This window comes from Engraulis encrasicolus, chromosome 20, assembly GCF_034702125.1.
Source record: "Engraulis encrasicolus isolate BLACKSEA-1 chromosome 20, IST_EnEncr_1.0, whole genome shotgun sequence".
NCBI classification, from domain to species: domain Eukaryota; kingdom Metazoa; phylum Chordata; class Actinopteri; order Clupeiformes; family Engraulidae; genus Engraulis; species Engraulis encrasicolus.
In genome coordinates this window covers 41,772,017-41,792,016 of record NC_085876.1, presented here as the reverse complement: position 1 = coordinate 41,792,016, position 20,000 = coordinate 41,772,017, and the positions used below count along the sequence as shown (strand labels likewise).

At 43.6% G+C, this 20,000-nt stretch overlaps 1 protein-coding gene across 1 annotated transcript in view; it reads left to right on the top strand.

The window, feature by feature from the left end:
- The window catches only part of LOC134436043 (engulfment and cell motility protein 1-like), a 116,751-nt gene that overhangs the window by 66,208 nt on the left and 30,543 nt on the right, over positions 1 to 20,000 (top strand). Inside the window, exons 8-12 of the mRNA XM_063185071.1 lie at positions 4,451 to 4,550; positions 5,651 to 5,802; positions 9,039 to 9,117; positions 16,102 to 16,152; positions 18,791 to 18,913. Of these exons, the coding sequence (XP_063041141.1) occupies positions 4,451 to 4,550; positions 5,651 to 5,802; positions 9,039 to 9,117; positions 16,102 to 16,152; positions 18,791 to 18,913 (505 nt within the window). The remainder of the gene's footprint in view (positions 1 to 4,450; positions 4,551 to 5,650; positions 5,803 to 9,038; positions 9,118 to 16,101; positions 16,153 to 18,790; positions 18,914 to 20,000) is intronic.

Here is a 20,000-nt window from a genome sequence, read left to right as displayed (position 1 = left end):
CCGCTCTTTTAACAACTTCTGGGCTATGTGTGGAACTGTTCACTCATTCACTTCATGTACAGCTTTGAAGAGCACTCAAAAGATTTTGGTTGTAGGCAACTGGACAACCTTTTTGGAGCTTGAAGATGTGTCCTTTTTTTCAATAAGAGAAATGTCTCTCTTCTTGAAACTGATGATGTACAGGCGAAAATGAATGTGAAGGATACCCCATGGTTGGCAGTTTCCAAAATCTCTATTAACTTCCTCAAATCTCTTATTGAGGAAACGTCCAAATGTACAGTTGCCTTCAACTCAAATGCTTTGACTAAGATTAGCTGGTTGAATGAGTAACTTTACACAGCATAAAGGCAACAAAACTGTGTCGTTCATAAACAATCTGTTGTGAACGAGTGAACACGTTGGCTTCGGCCCTGGGAATCAACCAGAACCAAAACCAAAATCACCATGGAGACAGTTATTGTCTCCGCCTCTTCTTCTTCTTCTTCACCATCTCAGATGATAACCTCTTCAAGCATCTAATCCGGAGAAATTACATACACACATTTATTTCTCTCTTTTGAACACCGACTATTCCATATCTCGTGTAATCATATTTTTATCTCATCTTCTGCATGCTATTTTGGGCAGCTAGGGAGAAAAACAATGGTGATTGTCTCAATCTTCTGCACAAAGAGGTGTTGCAATACTCACTTGCATTTAAGATGGCACCAAATTCTGTTCTCTGACGGCCAAGATCTTGAGCATTTTATGGTTGTGATTTTCTCAATTTTACAAGAAGACTGCTCTTGCCAATGGATTGTGAATGATTCATAACCAACTTGTTATAATTGATATAAATCATTCATGTGCTGCTGTGGAACATCAAATCCAAAGTTGTCAATAACATTATTTTCCTCAACTCAAGCGTACAAATAATCAGCACTTTTAACATTTTCAATCTCACATGGGTGCTATAACTTTTACAAGTGTAATCTCATCACACAGCCACCCATCTACAGTATATTTATCCCATTTGTTTGTGGTGGACTTTCAGAGAACAGCCTAAAAGTGGTGCCTCTTGAAGCTCTTAGCTGTCTGTATTTGTTGTTTGATGACGAAGGACCATTGAACTGAATGATTCAGCAGCTGTTGTGGCGGACCACTGGCCTGCCCTTTTCTTTGGATAAACATTTTTAATTATCCTCTTGGCTTGCACAAACAAACACTACACTTTGTTTTGCAATAAACGGCTAGATAGGCCCTTGTTCCCTCTTCTGGAAGGTCGGTGAGGACACTCTATGAAAAACACAAAAAAAAACGCTTAAAAAAAAGAGTCCTCCACACATGGTGTCCTCCACACAGTGGCCAATCAACAGGCCATTGGCAACCATGAGGAGCTGTGATTGGTGGGCTGCTGCCAGATCAGTAGTAGTGAGAGCCTGGTGCCAGGTGCAGAAAAAAAGCTTTACTCACCAACCATATGGCTGCTCTGTGGATGAATGGATGGACGGACCACCATCCTCAGACTGCTATATTGTCCTCCACCGCCGAGGACTGCCAAGCCTCTGTGTGTGTGTGTGTGTGCTGATTCGCTGCTCGCTCTTGGGCTGTTCTCTCCCAAGTGCTGCCCAGAAGTGCAGTATTTTTTTGATGAAACGCGTCATTACTAAATTAAAGAAATTAGCCTTTATTTTTTAAATATTTTGTTGAATGCTAAGCAATCTTATGTGTACGTGTGTGTATTTGTATATTTTTATCTTTGTATGTTTTATTTTGGCCATGTCTATAACCCAATAATAATAGAAAGTCTATCCTAAATGTTGTGAAATGTAGAATCTTCATGCTTAAAATGATGATGCACCATTTCTGGAAAACATAAGGCTACGGCTGCTATGCTAGCTTGGAGGTAGGATTTATGTTGCCAGGCTCGGATAACTACTGGAAATATAGGAGCATGGTAAAACTCAATCATTTAACTGAAGGGAAGGTGGGAAATGCATGTATTTCCAGAAATGGTGCAGCATTGCTTTAATTATTACAGCTTACATCCAGTACATCGCTGTGCTTCAAAGCAGCACTTAATGGTCTTTAGTGGTGGTGACCTCGACCTCACAATTAAATCAGTGTCAGTGAGCAAAATCTACCAGATGGGGGCAGCGCTGTTCTTTGCATTGCAATATCCAGACTCCTGATCTTGGGATTTAATATCCAAGCAGGTCACACTTTATAGAAAAGTAAACACTACACGAAATGAAAACCTCTCTGTGAAAATAATACTCCAGTATTGTTTTATAAGGTCATAAAATGTTACTCTTTAAAGGAAGTTGTATGCAACATGCTTTGTATACACTGGAGATGAAGTCATATTTCTATCAGTCACAGTATTTCATGGTCCTGTTAGCTAAACATTTAATACATTAATGTTTTAATTTAATAGAAAAGTGCTTATGTATTAATATATTTATTTATTTCACCTTTGGTTATTTGCAATTATTTGACTGAGGAGGGCTGTCTTCTCGTGCTGAAATGTGTTTGAAGTTGACATTGACTTACAAAGACTCTTGCATAAAAGCATAAAAGGCCTGACTACTTCTCATTGTGGGAAGAAAAAAATCCCAAGGGCACTAGGATAGTTGCCCTTTTTTCCAGAATGAACACTAATCACACATGACAACCACAAAACCTTGACGCTGGCTGATTTCAGGACAGTGCAGAACATTGACCTTTGGATAAGATCAGAGCTGTATAAAGTAGAAGTGCTCTTACATGTGATTTATATTACATGGTTTCAACTTTGTAACATCATACTACTAGTGTTGTAATTACACACCCCTAGTGTTGTTATTACATCAGTTTGAGTACTTCTACTACTACTTTATACAGCTATGGATAAGAGTGGCTTAAAGCAACACTTGGTAGTTTCTTTTGTCCTCAGTCACCCGACAGTGGCATTGTCCCTCTGTCACGAACTGAAGAGATGCTCCAAAAAATTTGATTTTATCCATCATACCAATAGTTGCAGCTAAATTAATTCAGTTTCATCCTATTACACATCATTGAAAAGCCACTGAATCTATTTTTGAGAAATCTTATTTTCAACTTCAAGTTAAAATTAAATCTATTTTTGAGAAATCATATTTTCAACTTCAATAAAAAAAAGAATTTTAAATTAAGTGTTGCTTTAATATTCTGTGCTTTGATATATGGGGTCATTTCTGTTTCAACAACACCTGATGCTTTGACGCAGGCTTGAAATGGAACTGAAATGAAACTGAATCTCATACCTTTGAACTCGTGCTTTGCATTTAACATTAAAGGGACAGTTTGGTCAATTTCAACATGCAGTTGTAATGCTCACACTACCCTGGACTTGTCAGTGCCTGAGATTTTTTTTTCTTCTTCTTCAGCCGTTTCCGAGATCCTGGTCATTGTAATGGGGGCAGCTCTTTGTTTACATTTCAAAAAAACATTTTTATTTATTCCCAAAAACATCCAAAAGGTTATAAAACATCAGCAGACAACTAGCAAACAGAAGTACCTTTTGGGAAAATATTTGGAGTTGGCCTATGTTTCATTTTTAAAAAATGTAAACAAACGCTGCCCCCATTAGAATTGCTCATATCTCGGAAAGGGCTGAGCCGAAAAATGTGGCATCACCAGGTACTGACAAGTCAAGGGTAGCGTGAGCAATACAACTGCATGTTGAAATTGACCAAACTGTCCCTTTAAGGTCTTGAAAATGCCAGTGTCGAGAACTGTATGTCATCTTTCACACACATGACCAGATCTTCAAAATGTTCAATATAGAGAATCCAGAGCAATAAAGGTTAACGTTAAAATAAATGAAATTGTTGGTTTAGGATGGGTGAAATGCTATGAAAAAGGACTAACCCAGCTTTTTTTGACCCTGCCAATGGTGATGTTACTGCTCCACTAATGTGCCTATAGTGGCCCAGCATGGGACCTCTGCTCTACTGCTGTGCCATGTCGCTCGCTACTGCCGGCCCGCTATGGCGCCCCCTAAAGCCCTGGAGGTCTTACTTCTTCTTTTCCTCCTTCTAGTGTTTCCATTGGTCCTGCAGCTGCTACTTATATACTTCAGCATTTAACCTTTTTTTTGTTTCATTGGTTTCGTTGTTTTCTTCTCTGCTCTTCCTGCTGGTTCCTCTATTCTTTTTTATGTTTTGGTTTTTTTTTTTTGTATTTCTCAGTTCTTTCTTACAGTTGTACTTTCCACTGCCATCCTCTTCTTTATTCTTGCTTCTCCTCCCACCTGCTTCCGCTCAAGGCTAATGTCTTAATACCCCTTGCTCCTATGGCCCTCAGTGCTTGGCTAAAGTTGCTTAGCCCCCCCACCCCTGTGCATGGGCACGGCAGGGCAGGGTGAGTTTTATTTCTTTCTTTTTTTGGAAGTGAGTGGCAGGGATGTCACTATTAGCTTGTCTGTGTGTCTGTCTCTCCCTCCCTGCAGCTTTGGCGATTTGCTGTCGTTCACGCTGACTGCCTTTGTGGAGCTGATGGACCACGGCATCGTCTCCTGGGATACCTTCTCTGTGGCCTTCATCAAGAAGGTGAGCTCCTCACCAGAGGTGTCGGAAGTAAAAGTAACAACTTAAAGGGACACTGTGTGAGATGTTCAGTTGTTTATTTCCAGAATTCATGCTACCCATTCACTAATGTTACCTTTTTCATGAATACTTACCACCACCATAAAATTCTAAGTATTCATTGTGACTGAAAAAATTGCACTTTTCTTACATGAAAAGGGGGATCTTCTCCATGGTCCGCCATTTTGAATTTCCAAAAATAGCCATTTTTAGCTGCAAAAATGACTGTACTTGGACCATACTAGAAAATATTTGTTTAATACTTAGTAAACGTTCATGTAAAGATCAAATTTGGCAATAGGCAGCCCAATTTCAATAAGCAGCATAGTTGCAGTACCTTTTTTGACCATTTCCTGCACAGTGTCCCTTTAAAGAAACTCCCGCACACTGACCATTTCGCGGTTCTTTCTTTAATAAACAACGTTTCGGTACTAGACCCGAAACGTTGTTTATTAAAGAAAGAACAGCGAAATGGTCAGTGTGCGGGAGTTTCTTTAAGTTGTTGCTGAGTGACCCATGGTGCCATCTCCGACGCACCTGCCAGCTGAGGTGTGCGAAAAAAGTCGAAGTTTAACGTGGAAGTAAAAGTAACACAAAAGAAACACAGTTTCCTTCCAACACTTGATCTGAAGTGCCAGAGCAAACTCGATAGTCTGTCTCGTCTCTTTCTTATGCACTTGTTCTGACATGTCTCCCACCTCCTCCTCTTCCTCATCCTCATCTCCCTCCTCCTTTTCCTCCTCTTTATTTTCTCCTTCTTCTTCTTCTTCCTCTTCCTTTTCCTCTTCCTCTTCCTCTTCTTCTTCTTCTTCTTCTCCTTCTCCTTCTTCTTCTTCTTCTTCTCATTCTTCTTCCCCTTCTCCTCCTCCTCCTCTTCCTCCTCCTCATGTCTCTCCTCTTCCTCCTCTTCCTCATCTCCCTCTTCTTCTTCCTCTTCTTCCTCCTCTTCCTCTTCCTCCTCCTCTTCCTTGTCGTCGTCTTCTCCTCCTCCTTCCTCTTCCTCCTCCTCCTCCTCCTCCTCTCCCTCCTCCTCTCCCTCTTCCTCCTCCTCTTCCTCTCCTCAGATTGCCAGTTACGTCAGCAAGTCGGCCATGGATGCGGCGGTGCTGCAGCGTTCGCTTGCCATCCTGGAGTCCATGGTGCTCAACAGCCAGGACCTCTACCAGAAGGTGGCGCAGGAGATCACCATCGGGCAGCTCATCCCACACCTGCAGGGGTAAGAGAACTCAACTGAGGAGGACAGTAGAGTACAGTAGAGTACAGTAGAGTATACTATATAGGAGATCACCATCGGGCAGCTCATCCCACACCTGCAGGGGTAAGAGAACCGAGGAGTACAATACTGCCGTGCAAAACAATTTCGACCATTTTCGAGTTACTACGTTCTTGAGTTTAGATCGGAAATGGGCTTTAAACTACCTCATTTGTCTTGTGTCAAAAAACTGTGGTCGAACATAGTCCTGTTTTAGAGGAAAATCATGTTGAAAGTGCAAAAATTATGCTATGTCGTACAAAACAAAAACGCAGTAAGTCGGTGAGTTACTACTGCACATTCCAATGTGAACGTTTTGGGTGTAGACAGTAACACTAGCCAAGAACGCAGTAACTCCTGCAGCACCTCCATTTTGTGGCAGTAATACCAGCCAAGAACGCATTAACTCCGTTTTTTGTGGCAAAAAGACTAATACAGGCATATAGGAAACTTTGAAGCCTTTTTTCTCAGTTTGCCAAAATCTGAGTAACTGCGTTCTTGTTTTGTAGGGCAGAATAGATATACTATATTATTACAAACAGCCTGCAGGGGTAATAGAACCAAGGAGATAGATAGAGTACAGTTGGTATAGTATACAGGAGATCACCATCGGGCAGCTCATACAGTACCACACCTGCAAGGGTAAGAGTCCCGCAGAGTCCCGCAGAGTCCCGATATTATTACCAACAGCCCATCAGACAGCTCATATCACACATGCAAGGGTAAGAGAACCAAGGAGTACAGTAGAGTACAGTAGAGTACAGTAGAGTACAGTACTATATTACTACCAACAGCCCAGGGAGTTCACCATCGGCCAGCTCATACCACAGTTGAAATTACTTCAGTTTTGAGTCGGGTCTGTGATCCATATTTTTTCTAAAATAAAAAAAAATGACTGAATGAACATCCTCCACAACAGGTTATTCCATACTTTTTGCCAGGGGCTGTATACATTGTGACAGTGTCAGGGGAGAATTATCTTCATAATGCTACCTCTGAATACGGAGGACATTCTACTAACCCCAACTCCGATGAAGTTGGGACGTTTGGTAAACAGTGAATAAAATCAAAATGCTATCATTTTCAAAACATTCAATCTATTCATTAGATGGAGAATAGTGAAAAGACAACATATTAAGTGTTAAAACCGAGAAAAAATATTGTTTTGGGGGACATATGTACTCATTTCTAATTTGATAAATCCAACACGTCTCAAAAGAGTTGGGACGGGGATCAGTGAAATTTAGTAAACATCCAAATAAGATAAAACAACAAAGAAGAACATTTCAAAATGAATTGTACTGGCGGACAATATACGTGTCCAGGTATAAGATCATCACAGAGAGGCTGAGTCACTCAGAATTAAAGATGCAAAGGGAATAATTACCATAGTTATTACATACATTTTTGAATTCCCTTTGATTTACCACGATTGAGTGTATATAAGACATATTTTTGTTAATAAAATCATTGTATAAGTTCATGACATCATGAAATATAGATTGGCTGTAGTCTCACTCTAATTCCTGGAGTGCTAGAGCTATTGAAAATTGACCATATTAAGAATGCTTAATGCGTGCAAATGATACAGGGGTGTAACATTCTCCTAAGCACCTGAGCTCACTTGAAATAGACCCAGAAGACATGGGAAACAGTCCTTTGCTTACAGAAGTCAGCAGAAGTTGTAGAAGTCCATTCTTTTTGACAATAACAGAGCATGGCACATCCTGTGCTACAGTGAAAATGGACCATCCAACTTGTGTTAGTGCTAGCTTCAAAAGACAGCCTCCATGATGGCATGCGGGTGCAGTAGTGCATTGGTTAAGATGTTCTCACTCTTCTGTACAGTTAAATACAGTGCTGAATGGTATAAATGGGTTTTAAACAACATGAAAAGCCACTCATGCATTATATTTTGAAGGGAGATCTTCGATTACTGCCACATAGTAAGGTCAAATTGCATTCTCTACTATGTTTTAACAGTTTGGCTCCATCATAAGGACCAGCAGGTGATAAAATGGTGGTTTTTGGTCAAGACCTGTCACACTGTAAGCACTACAGAAAGGAAAACATTGCAAAACATGACAAGGAATACACCCACCATTTAAGCTGGTGAAATCATGTCCAAGATAGGAATTAACACTGTTTTTTATATAAAATCATCTCATCGGTTAATGTATTTAACTGTTAAATGTTGTCTTTTGTTTTGTTTTTAGTCTTCCTCGACATTTGCTGCCATTTATTGTCCCCGTCCCAACTCTTTTGAGACGTGTTGGATTTATCAAATTAGAAATGAGGACATATGTCCCCCAAAACAATATTTTTTCTCGGTTTTAACACTTAATATGTTGTCTTTTCACTATTCTCCATCTAATGAATAGATTGAATGTTTTGAAAATGATAGCATTTTGATTTTATTCACTGTTTACCAAACGTCCCAACTTCATCAGAGTTGGGGTTTGTACAAATTCATGCTGTCACCAAATTTGTCTCTGCATCCAATTTCACGAATTGTAGATGTTTTGTATGATTTATTATCAATTTAACCTTAGTAAGGACCTAGTAGGCCTTAGCGTTTGCTTAGTACATGCCTTACAAGTTACTTATGCAGGCATTAACATTGTATGTATTAGTGCTGATAGATGCATCCCTAAAATGTGTTACCGAACTTTTCAAAAAATAATGGCACAACTAACTGCACTTAAATTGCACGTATAGCAGCCAGTCGTTGAGTGGTCACCTCCTAGGGTATATTTGACTCTTTGAAAGCCACTTAAATCATGATGTGTTTTTTGTGTCACACTTTTAAACTGTGTGAATAAATCAGCTGTCAACTGCACACCTTTTTTACCTTTTTCACCTGTTTTTTTATTTATTTATTTATTTATTTTCTTGCCCCCTTCCTCATCTCTCTTTCGCTTCATCACTTTCTCCGGAGTCTTTCCCTCTCCCTCCCTCCCTCTCTCTCCCTCTCCCTCCCTCTATCCGGAGTCTCTCTCTCTCTCTCTCTCTCTCTCTCTCTCTCTCTCTCTCTCTCTCTCTCTCTCTCTCTCTCTCTCTCTCTCTCACTCTCTCTCTCTCTCTCTGTCTCTCTCTCTGCGTCTCTCTCTCTCTCTCTCTCTGTCTCACTCTCTCTCTCTCTCTCCCCCCCCCTTCTCTCTCTCTATCTCTCTCTCCCTCTCTCCCCCTCCTAATTGCAGGGCTGATCAGGACATTCAGACGTACACCATTGCCGTGATTAATGCGCTCTTCCTCAAAGCACCCGAGGAGAAGAGACAGGTACTCACTCGGAAAGAAACACGCACACGCGCGCGCCACACACTCTTCCTACACCACTCCACTCCACTCTGCCACCCTCCATCAACCCCCCGCCTCCCCATCTCGCCCCTCAGCCACAAACACTCATAGGCCTTAATTGATGCGTCGGCTGCAGTAAAAATGAAAGATGCACCTCATGAGCGGAGATGAAATTGCAATGCATCACAACACACACAGACACACACAGACACACACACAGACACACACACACACAGACACACACAGACACACACAGACACACAGACACACAGACACACACAGACATACAGACACAGACATACAGACACAGACATACAGACACAGACACACAGACACAGACACACAGACACAGACACGCACACAGACACGCACACAGACACGCACACAGACACACACACACACAGACACACACACACACAGACACACACACACACAGACACACACACACACACACAGACACACACACACAGACACACACACAGACACACACACAGACACACACACAGACACACACACAGACACACACACAGACACACACACAGACACACACACAGACACACACACAGACACACACACAGACACACACACAGACACACACAGACACACACACAGACACACACACAGACACACACACACACACACACACACACACACACACACACACACACACACGCTCAGCGCTGGCAGTATCAGCAGGCTCCTGTAGAAGCTATTTTTAGACCCTGCTGTTCCTCGTGCTCATGCTCTTGCTCCCACTAAACTCAACTCAACTCGTCACTCCTTTGCTCGCTCCTGCGGCCCAGTGTGTGTAGCTTTGCAGTTTGCATGTACAGTACAGGGGTTGGACAAAATAACTGAGACTGACACCTGTCATTTTAGTGTGGGAAGTTTCATGGCTCAAGTGGACCAGCCTGTTGGCTCAATCTTCATTAATGGCAAAATTCATTAATGTGAAGTTTCAATTAGCACGGTAAGAGCACAGTTTTGCTCAAAATTTTGCAATGCACACAACATTATGGGTGATATGTCAGAGTTCAAAAAGGATAAATATTTGGTGCGTGTGTAACTGTTGCATCTTTGATCGAGACAGCAAGTCTTTGTGATGTATCAAGAGCCACAGTATCCAAGGTAATGTCTGCATACCACCAAGAAGGATGCAGCACATCCAACAGGACTAACTGTGGACGCAAGAGGAACAAAATGACACTAAAATGACAAGTGTCTCAGTTATTTTGCCCAACTCCTGTATATACCTATATTTACACCCATACAGTATGCATTTACATACCGTATTAGGGCCAAAACATACCAAGGCGGAACGGAACGGTCGCCTGACGCCCGACTACCGCCGGTTGGTGTGTAAGGACAGATAGGTTTCAATGTATTTTCACCGACGCCGGTAAAAAACGCGGCCGTTCCGCGACGCTTTACCGCCTTGGTGTGTAAGACCCCTTAGGGCCAAAACATACCAAGGCGGAACGGAACGGTCGCAGGACGAACGCGGTCTTTCTGCTTAGTTTTGGCCGGCGTGCTTTTCTCTGCCTTGCACACTGACAGCGTCGGCGTGCGCGGCCAGTCCTGTTCAAAACCCTCCCCACAGCTAAAGCTAGCGTGCTACTTTGCCATTCATTTGAATGAGACACCGCCGGTTGCCGGCGTGAAAAATACGCTGGAGTTCTATTTTCCAAATGCAGCGCGGCGCGGAGCCGGCTCCCGCGCCGCTGACGCCCGACTACCGCCGGTTGGTGTGTAAGGACAGATAGGTTTCAATGTATTTTCACCGACGCCGGTAAAAAACGCGGCCGTTCCGCGACGCTTTACCGCCCTGGTGTGTAAGACCCCTTAGAATGCATATGCTAGATGCTAAACTGCTAAACAAATATGTGCAGTGTAGCATGCATACATCAATGCCTATTGCCCAAAGACCTGAGTCTGTGTATGTCTGTTTACTTCTGTGCTTGCATGGGCTTGTGTACGTGCTCTTGTGATCTTGCATGCATGCATGGATGGATGGATGAGTAGTTTGCTTGCAAGCAGTGCTTTATTGAAAGTTTTTGCACAGGTTTGCTGAGGATGTCTGAGCCATACTGCCCTACAATTTCAGAACGCAGTATAATTCAAAATGGCAAACTGAGAAAAAAGGCTTTAAAGTTTCCTTTCTGTCCACGTGACTCTGTTGGAGGTAAAGTGGTGAAATAATATAATATAATACTTTTTTATGGTGAAAATGTATGCACACAAGAAAAAAGCAAAAAAACCAACATTCTCATTACTTTTTAGCTGAAAAATCATTATACTGCGTTCTGTTGTGGTACCAAAACTGCGTTCTTGGCTAGTACGACGTAACCTCCTAAAACCAAAAAGCGCAGTATAATCAGTTTTTTGCGTTTTTTTCCGAAACGGGACCAAGTTGGGCCAAAAAATTTTAACACAAGAAAAAGAAGGTATTTTAAAGCCAATTTCCGGTCTAAACCCATTTTCGACCATTTTCAAGATACTGCGTTCTGATATTGTAGGGCAGCATAGGTGCCGGAGAGGGGAATGCAGTGGTTCATTTGCATCCCGACTTTGTGCTCCCTAAATTAGGCTTCCCTAATTTTTACTGCAGACAAATGAGTGGAGTGCAGCAGCAATGACATTGTTAAGAATGTTAATAACATTGTTCAAAATGCACCACCACTTCAAAACTCGGTCCGGCACCCTTGGTAGGAGTGTGTGTAATACAAGGATTTTTCTCTATGGGTGCATCCCAATATGTGACCTTGCCTCCTCCACTTGCGCTTGTTTCCTCGCCCCGCCTCCTGGCCCCTCCTCTGTGGAGAAAACATAACGTTTCCCAGCTGTCAGCCTCGCCACAACAACTTTTGAGGGACTGTTTTTCACTCACCATAACAATTGCAAACGAGAAGAAGACTCTACAATTGAGCTTTTGCAAGATATTGGAATATAATGCTGTTGTCAGTGATGTCATCATGACGAGAAGCGAGTGAAGGAGGCAAGTGGAGGAGGCAAGGTCCCATATTAAGATGCACTCTCTGTCTTCACACCTTTATAGAGACCAAAGCACACACCCAATCCCCTTCCTTTGTCCTCTCTGTGTTCACGTCACATTTCCATTCCTCTTGCACACTGTGTCTTCATCCATCCATCTCTCTCTCTCTCTCCATTTCTCTCTCCATTTCTCTCTCCATTTCTCTCTCCATTTCTCTCTCCCTCTCTCTCTCTGTCTCTCTCTCTCTCACTCTCTCTCTGCCTCTCTCTCTGCCTCTCTCTCTCTCTCTCTCTCTCCTCTCTCTGCCTCTCTCTCTCTCTCTCTCTGCCTCTCTCTCTCTCTCCCTCTCTCTCTCTCTCTCTCTCTCTCTCTCTCTCTCTCTCTCTCTCTCTCTCTCTCTGACGTCATTGCCAGTTGCGCACCACTGGAGTCTGGAATTATGTGCTCTTTCACGCTGCTCCGCGGGCCCCCATTTCTTCCTCTCCTCTCCTCTCTTCTCTCCTTTTCTTTTGTCTTTTCACTCATCACCACCTTTCCTTATCCCCTACTTTCTTCCTCATCTCCTCTCCTCTCCTCTCTTCTTCCTACATCCCTTTCCCTTCTCCTCTCCTCTCCTCTCCTCTCCTCTCCTCTCCCCTCCCCTCCTCTCCTCTCCTCTCCTCTCCTCCCTCTCCTCTCCTCTCTTCTTCCTATATCCCTTTCCCTTCTCCTTTCGCTCCAGGTACAACAGTTCCCTGGAATGCCACACTCAACAGCAGAGTTAATGACTAGACTTGCCACCCTCCACTGCCCCCACCCTCCTGTCTTTCTTCCTCCTTTCACCTTTTCATCTCTCTCTCTCTCTCTCTCTCTCTCTCTCTCTCTCTCTCTCTCTCTCTCTCTCTCCTCTCTCTCTCTCTCTCTCTCTCTCTCTCCTCTCTCTCTCTCCTCTCCTCTCCTCTCTCTCTCTCTCTCTCTCTCTCTCTCTCTCTCTCTCTCTTCCATCCCCTGCTCAACCCTCTCTCCTCCATCCCAGTCCTCGGGCTCCACAGGCACTTATCTGGCTGATTTAAGACCAAATCACCGCGAAAAAGTGCAATTCTGCCTTTTTTTTTAGCATTTAAACTGGTGCTCTGGAACTGAACTCGTCACCCCCACCCTCCATTACAACTCCCCCACCACCCTCCTACCTACCACCACGCCCCCTCACACTTCTACTTTAATCTATCTGGTGTAATGGGTTATGGGTGGTATTTGACTACGCTTTGGGGCCGAGAGCTGGGTTTTAGGACTCGGATGGGGTTATATTGTTGGTCCATGTAACCTTTTATTACATTACTTAATTATTGCATTGCATTACATTACGCAGTGGAAGCGGGTGGGATTCGAACCTGCAGCCCTCTAATCTAAAGGCCGTCTCCTTAACCACGAGGCCACGGCTGCCCCCTGTGGAAGCGTTATGGGATGATGGGGAGTGGAGGATGGGGCGGGGTTAGGGATGCAAACGATTAATCTATTAATCGACTTTAATCGATCACTGCTTTAATCGATTAAAAAACATTAATCGCAATTAATCGACAATTCAACTGACAAGAGACCCAGGTGAAATTGGCATGTGAAGAGTGTGTGTGAAGAGGGGTGTGAATAGTGAGAATATTTAAATCACCTTTGGATTAAATAATTTAAATAGAATCAATATAAATGTGGTATTTTATCCCAATTGTTTTTTTTTTTTTTTTCGAGAAACATTGAGATTTCGGTGAGAAAACGCCGCTTATCAATTAATCGTAAGTCGACCGATAAGGCTATCAACTAATGATTAATGAATTAATCGATAATTTGCATCCCTAGGCGGGGTTGGTCTGTGCAGTTGGCTGTGGAGTTGCCAGGAGGTAGTATTTTCAACAATCAGCAATAATCCATACGGCAGATGACCATGGCACTACCTGAACCAGTAGTTTGGCTGTGTGTTGGGTCAGGCTCTCGCCTTTCCTCTCCTCTCCTCTCCTCTCCTCTCCTCTCCTCTCCTCCCCTCTCCTCCCCTCTCCTCTCCTCTCCTCTCCTCTCCTCTTTGCCTCTCCTCTTTGCCTCTCCTCTCCTCTCCTCTCCTCTCCTCTCCTCTCCTCTCCTGTCCTCTCCTGTCCTGTCCTCCCCTCTCCTCCCCTCTCCTCCCCTCTCCTCCCCTCTCCTCTCCTCTCCTCTCTTTTCCTCTCCTCTCCTCTCCTCTCCTCTCTTCTCTTTTCCTCTCCTCCTCTGCTCTCCTCTGCTCTCCTCTCCTCTCTTTTCCTCTCCTCTCCTCTCCTCTCTTTTCCTCTCCTCTCCTCTCCTCTCCTCTCTTCTCTTTTCCTCTCCTCCTCTCCTCTCCTCTCCTCCCCGCTGCCTTCCCCCTCTCCTCCCCTCCCCTCTCCTCCCCTCGGAGGGGGTCCCTGGGCCATACCAGTCTTCTGCAACAGCACGATACAAAAGTGCAAGTCAGGAGAGCTGTCACGCTGAAGGGTGCATTTCCCCCCTCACTGTTTGTGTTTGTTTGTTGTTTTGCTGGCTGTTTTTGATGTTTTATTTTCTCCTGACACAGACGCTTTCAGAAATGCACGACTTACAAAATGCTGTACCTCTGACTCAAATGGTTTCTGCTTGACATCTCTTTTCTTTCTTTCTTTCTTTCTTTGGAACTTACTTCTCTTTCAGTTACTTACATTTTTTGTTCTTGTTTCATCCTGATCTCTTTGTCAATGTTTTGCACTTCAATTTCCGTTAACTCTTCCATTCAACCTGTTTCTTGCTCATGCTCACTCAAGTCACCGAGTTATTCATTTATTCACTATTCACTCATTCCCTCTCACTTGACTCACTCAACCCCTTCACTTCCAGTCCTCTTTCCCAGTCTCACGTTGTGTATTCTCTCTCTCTCTCTCTCTCTCTCTCTCTCTCTCTCTCTCTCTCTCTCTCTCTCTCTCTCTCTCTCTCTCTCTCTCTCTCTCTCTCTCTCTGCTTCCCTCCCACTGCTGCACTGGGTTGGTTGGTTGTGGTAGCTCGATGAGCATGTCAACATCCTTGACTGTCCACTTACAGTAAGTCACCTACCCCCCGCACCCCCCCTCACCCCCCCCACCAATACCGCCCAACCAATGGCTGATGCGTTGGTGTGTGTGGTGTAAAGGTCAGCTAGTCAGCTTGGAGGTCACAGATGATGTAACCTTGGACGCATCACTACACTGTAGTGGTGTCAACAATGATCGATTCGGCGATGCAATCCAATGCGGGGCATGGACGATCCAGGATCGATGCGGCAATATTTTTAAGTTTCAATTACTTCCGTGGATATTTTGGGAGCAAATGAATGTTAAATGAAATAAAAGCACTTCAAAACATTGCAAGACTGATACAGACTGATACCGAAAACAGCCAATAAATTGTTGCTCAGTATCTGACTACTTGTATTGCCTCATCATGACTGACACAACATTTGCTTTGCTTTCAGTAGAAATGTAATGCATTGCAATGCATTGTAGAATTGAATCGGATCGGATTGGATCGCATAGAATCGAATTGAATCGAATCAGATCGCTACCTCCCGAATCGTGATCGAATCGGATCGTGAGGGCAGTGCCAATCCACACAACTACTACACTGTACCTTTTTTTTTACCTTGGTCGCATCACTGCACTGTACCTTTTACAGTTGCAGTTGCAATTATTTTGTCGGATTTGCCTTGAGAATGATAACTGCTGTCAGGATATGTATGATGGGTGCGTGCGTGTGTGCGCGTGTGCGCGCGCGTGCGTGCGTGTGCGTGTGCGTGCGCGTGCGTGCGTGTGTGCGTGTGCGTGCGTGTGTGTGCGTGTGCGTGCGTGTGAGTGTTTGCACACCTGTCTCTGGCTAATGTTTTTTTTCTACTGCTTTTTCTCTCTCTTGCTCTCAATCTTTCTCTCTCTCTCTCTCTCTCTCTCTCTCGCTCTCTCGCTCTCTCTGTCTGTCTCTTTGTCTCTCTCTAGGAAATGGCACACATTCTTGCACAGAAGCAGCTGAGGAACATCATCCTTACTGTAAGTATCCCTCTGACACACAAATGTACACGAGCCAGATGCAATGGGTGGTGGTGGTGTTGTGTGTTCAACATATGAAGAACTTATTTGCTAAACGGTGTAAGCGTCATTTTTTTACTTTTGCATGTTATTATTGCAAATGATTGTTCAGATGTACTTTCATCTCTGCCCGAATTCTTGCCGTCAAAATATTTTGAGAACATACTTTTTGAACCTTTGTAAAAGGTATTTTGGTTGCAAAGCAGCGTATAGGATAGAGCACTTTGTTTGTAACACAACGTTGCATTCTATTTAAATCTCGGAAGACATGGAATAAAACGTCGGGAAGCTACAAAAACTGCCTTCATCTACTATCAGTCAATTGACTGAAATGCACAAAGAGGATCTGGGGGGTTGAGAAAAAAGGTTGAAAAAAAAACACACCCAGCTATTTTCATAATAATAATAATGCAGCTTTCAAGTAAACTGTCAAGTTGGCAGCAGCTTAGGCACCCAAGTTAAGGCAGGCACTGAATCCCTTGGCTATGGAATAGCGAGAGGCTAAAGTCGGGCATACACTATGCAATATTTTCAGTTGTGGCGTGGCTATTCTGCTCCTGCTCACACTGTCCAAGTGAATTACAGTGTTGAAAGGTTCACATCTCACGTCACGACTCACATCCTCACACTACATGGGTCGGATGCGACCGGAATGTTCACACCTGAGGTGGAGCCAATAATCGGCCCGATTCCCACAAAGTGGTAGCCAGGCCACGCCCTCCTGGTGATGCAACACCTTCAGCATTGCTTCTAGTGAGGGCAGGACAGGAGCAATACAAATGCTAACTCTTTATAATAATGTCTGCTTAGTAAAGACCTAGTAAATAATTTACTAATGATGAACGAAGCATTAACACATGTTTTTGTCATTAACTAAGTTTTATTGATGCTTTATTAAATATCTACAAATAATATATACAAGATTTTACATACCTTATAACAGAGTATTGTATTCATTTACAAGCAATGTTTAAATGTTTGATAAATATAAGATATTAACATAACATTTCCTAGTCATTTACAAACATTTGTTAACATTTCCTAGTCATTTACAAACATCATATAATTTCTGAGCTCCAGAAAAGGGAGGCGGGGGTCATCCAGGCGTGCGCTGCAAATACTGTGTGTAACGATCTCCTCAGTCACATCTGCATCGCTAGCTAGCTGTGCGAAATACTGAGATACTTATGGATTAGAGTGGATAAGAGATGGCCTAAATGGCAGATAAATAGAGACGTTTGAGCTGAAAGTAGCGTAGTGGTCAATGCAACGATCTCTTCAGCAACATCTGCTCTCTCGTGAAGTGAAGGAGCTCAAGGTGAATGACTAGTGGTGTCAACAATGATCGATTCGGCGATCCGAATCGATCCAGGGCATGGACGATCCAGATCCAGATCCGGCCATTTCCAGAATCAATCCGGCAATTTTTTTAAGTTTCAATTACTTCCATGGATATTTCGGGAGCAAATGAATGTTAAATTAAATAAAAACACTTCAAAACATTGCAAGACTGATACAGACTGATACAGAAAACAGCCAATAAATTGTTGCTCAGTATCTGACTACTTGTATTTCCTCATCATGGCTGAAAATTTGCTTTGCGTTCAGTAGAAATGTAATGCATTGCAATGCATTGTAGAATTGAATCGAATCGGATTGGATCTAATATAATCGAATCGAATCGGATCTACTACCTCCCGAATCGTGATCGAATCGGATCGTGAGGGCAGTGCCGATCCACACCACTATGAATGACTGAATGCGCGATTGTGAAGCAACAGCCAATATTTCATGATGTTCAGACCCCATGCATGTTTCACTGTCTCTAGGGCTTGCATGCTCTATATTTGGAGATGCACGTTATTCGCCTCCATTGGAGACTGAAAGACTCCTTTTACAAGTCGTTGTGATCCGTACAATAACCAGGAAATGAACATGAGTGTGAATATGATTCCCGCAATAGGGAGGGTTCCGGTAGCAGAGTAAAGAGGAAATCTGTATCGGAGAAAAAAAATGAATCCTTGAGAAAGATTATGTCAGATCATAAATACACACACAGAAACTCACAGTGAGTGACATGAGCTCACACACGCGCACACGCGCGCACACTCTCACACACACACACGCACACGCACACACACAGTCACACACGCACGCACACACAGTCACACACGCACGCGCGCACACACACACACACACACACACACACACGCATACACACATACACACACGCATACACACACACACACGCACACGCACACACACAGTCACACGCACGCACACACACACACGCACATGCGCACACACACACACACACACACACACGCATACACACATACACACACGCATACACACATACACACACACACACACACACACACGCATACACACATACACACACGCATACACACATACACACACACACGTACGCACACGCGCACACACACACACACACACGCACACATACACAAACGCATACACACATACACACACACACACACACACACACACACACACACACACACACACACACACACACACACACACACACACACACACACTCTAATCCATAACCCTGTTGTGGCTCCCTGCACTGCAGAACGTCATCAGGAGTCCTAAGCCAATCAATGACGAGATGGCCCATCAGCTGTACGTGCTGCAGGTGCTGACCTTTAACCTCCTGGAGGACCGCATGATGACCAAGATGGACCCTCAGGACCAGGTACCCAGCATGCTTAGCTGCATACAATCCTCTATAGCAGTGTTTCTCAACCTTTTTTGTCGCGTGTACCCCCTGAGCCTTTTCGCTGTGCCATGAGTACCCCCTAATTCGTGCTGTATGTAACTTTCTCTATCCCAATGTGACTATACTCCATACATTTGTTAAAATTTCTAATTTCTAAGTACCCCCTGCAGTTTGCTCGCGTACCCCTAGTGGTACACGTACCCCTGGTTGGGAACCACTGCTCTATAGGGCTTGAAAGTCCCGCCCCTTAGTTCTGCATTTCATGAGACCGTAGCTGACCATCTAATAGCATGGTAGCGAGTCAATATCTTCTGATTCCAGTCATTATATGCGCTGGGCTACAAATATGCTGTTTAAGGAGCTACATATAGATTATGTAGATGCAGAAGTATCAATATTTTGTTCCAAGGCCGTCGGCATGAAAAATGTTAAGAATCACCCCCTTCTAAATCGTTTGGTGTTTCGTACGAAAAATTATACAAAAATATCAGAAACAGCATATGTGAAGCTCGTGGCACAATTCATAGGGGGTCGAAATATCATTTTAATGTGATGCCATTGGATTACATACTAACATTTTCTGCCAGAAAATGCTGTGAGGTCCCATGAAATCGCAGGATGTGACGTCACTTTCAAGCCCCATGTGCTCTTTGTAGCGCTTCTGTCTTTACAAACTCGGTCCTTCTCTGCCTCCTCTCTGTCTGACTTCCACTATCAATTGCCCTACTGATATTTCATTTCATTCATCGTCTCCCTCATTCTCACCATCTTTCCATCTCCTCCTTCCCTACTTCCTAACTCAGTCACTCCCTCTCTCTCTCTCACACACACACACACACACACACACACACACACACACACTTGCACACACTTGCACACACACACACACACTTGCACACACTTGCACACACTTGCACACACACACACACACACACACACACACACACACACACACACACACACACACACACACACACACCAGTAAGCAAGACGCAGCAAAACACAGCTCCGTTTCGATCTAGCTTTTTTATCTCTTTCTTTTATTTGTTCCTCTCATCCTCCC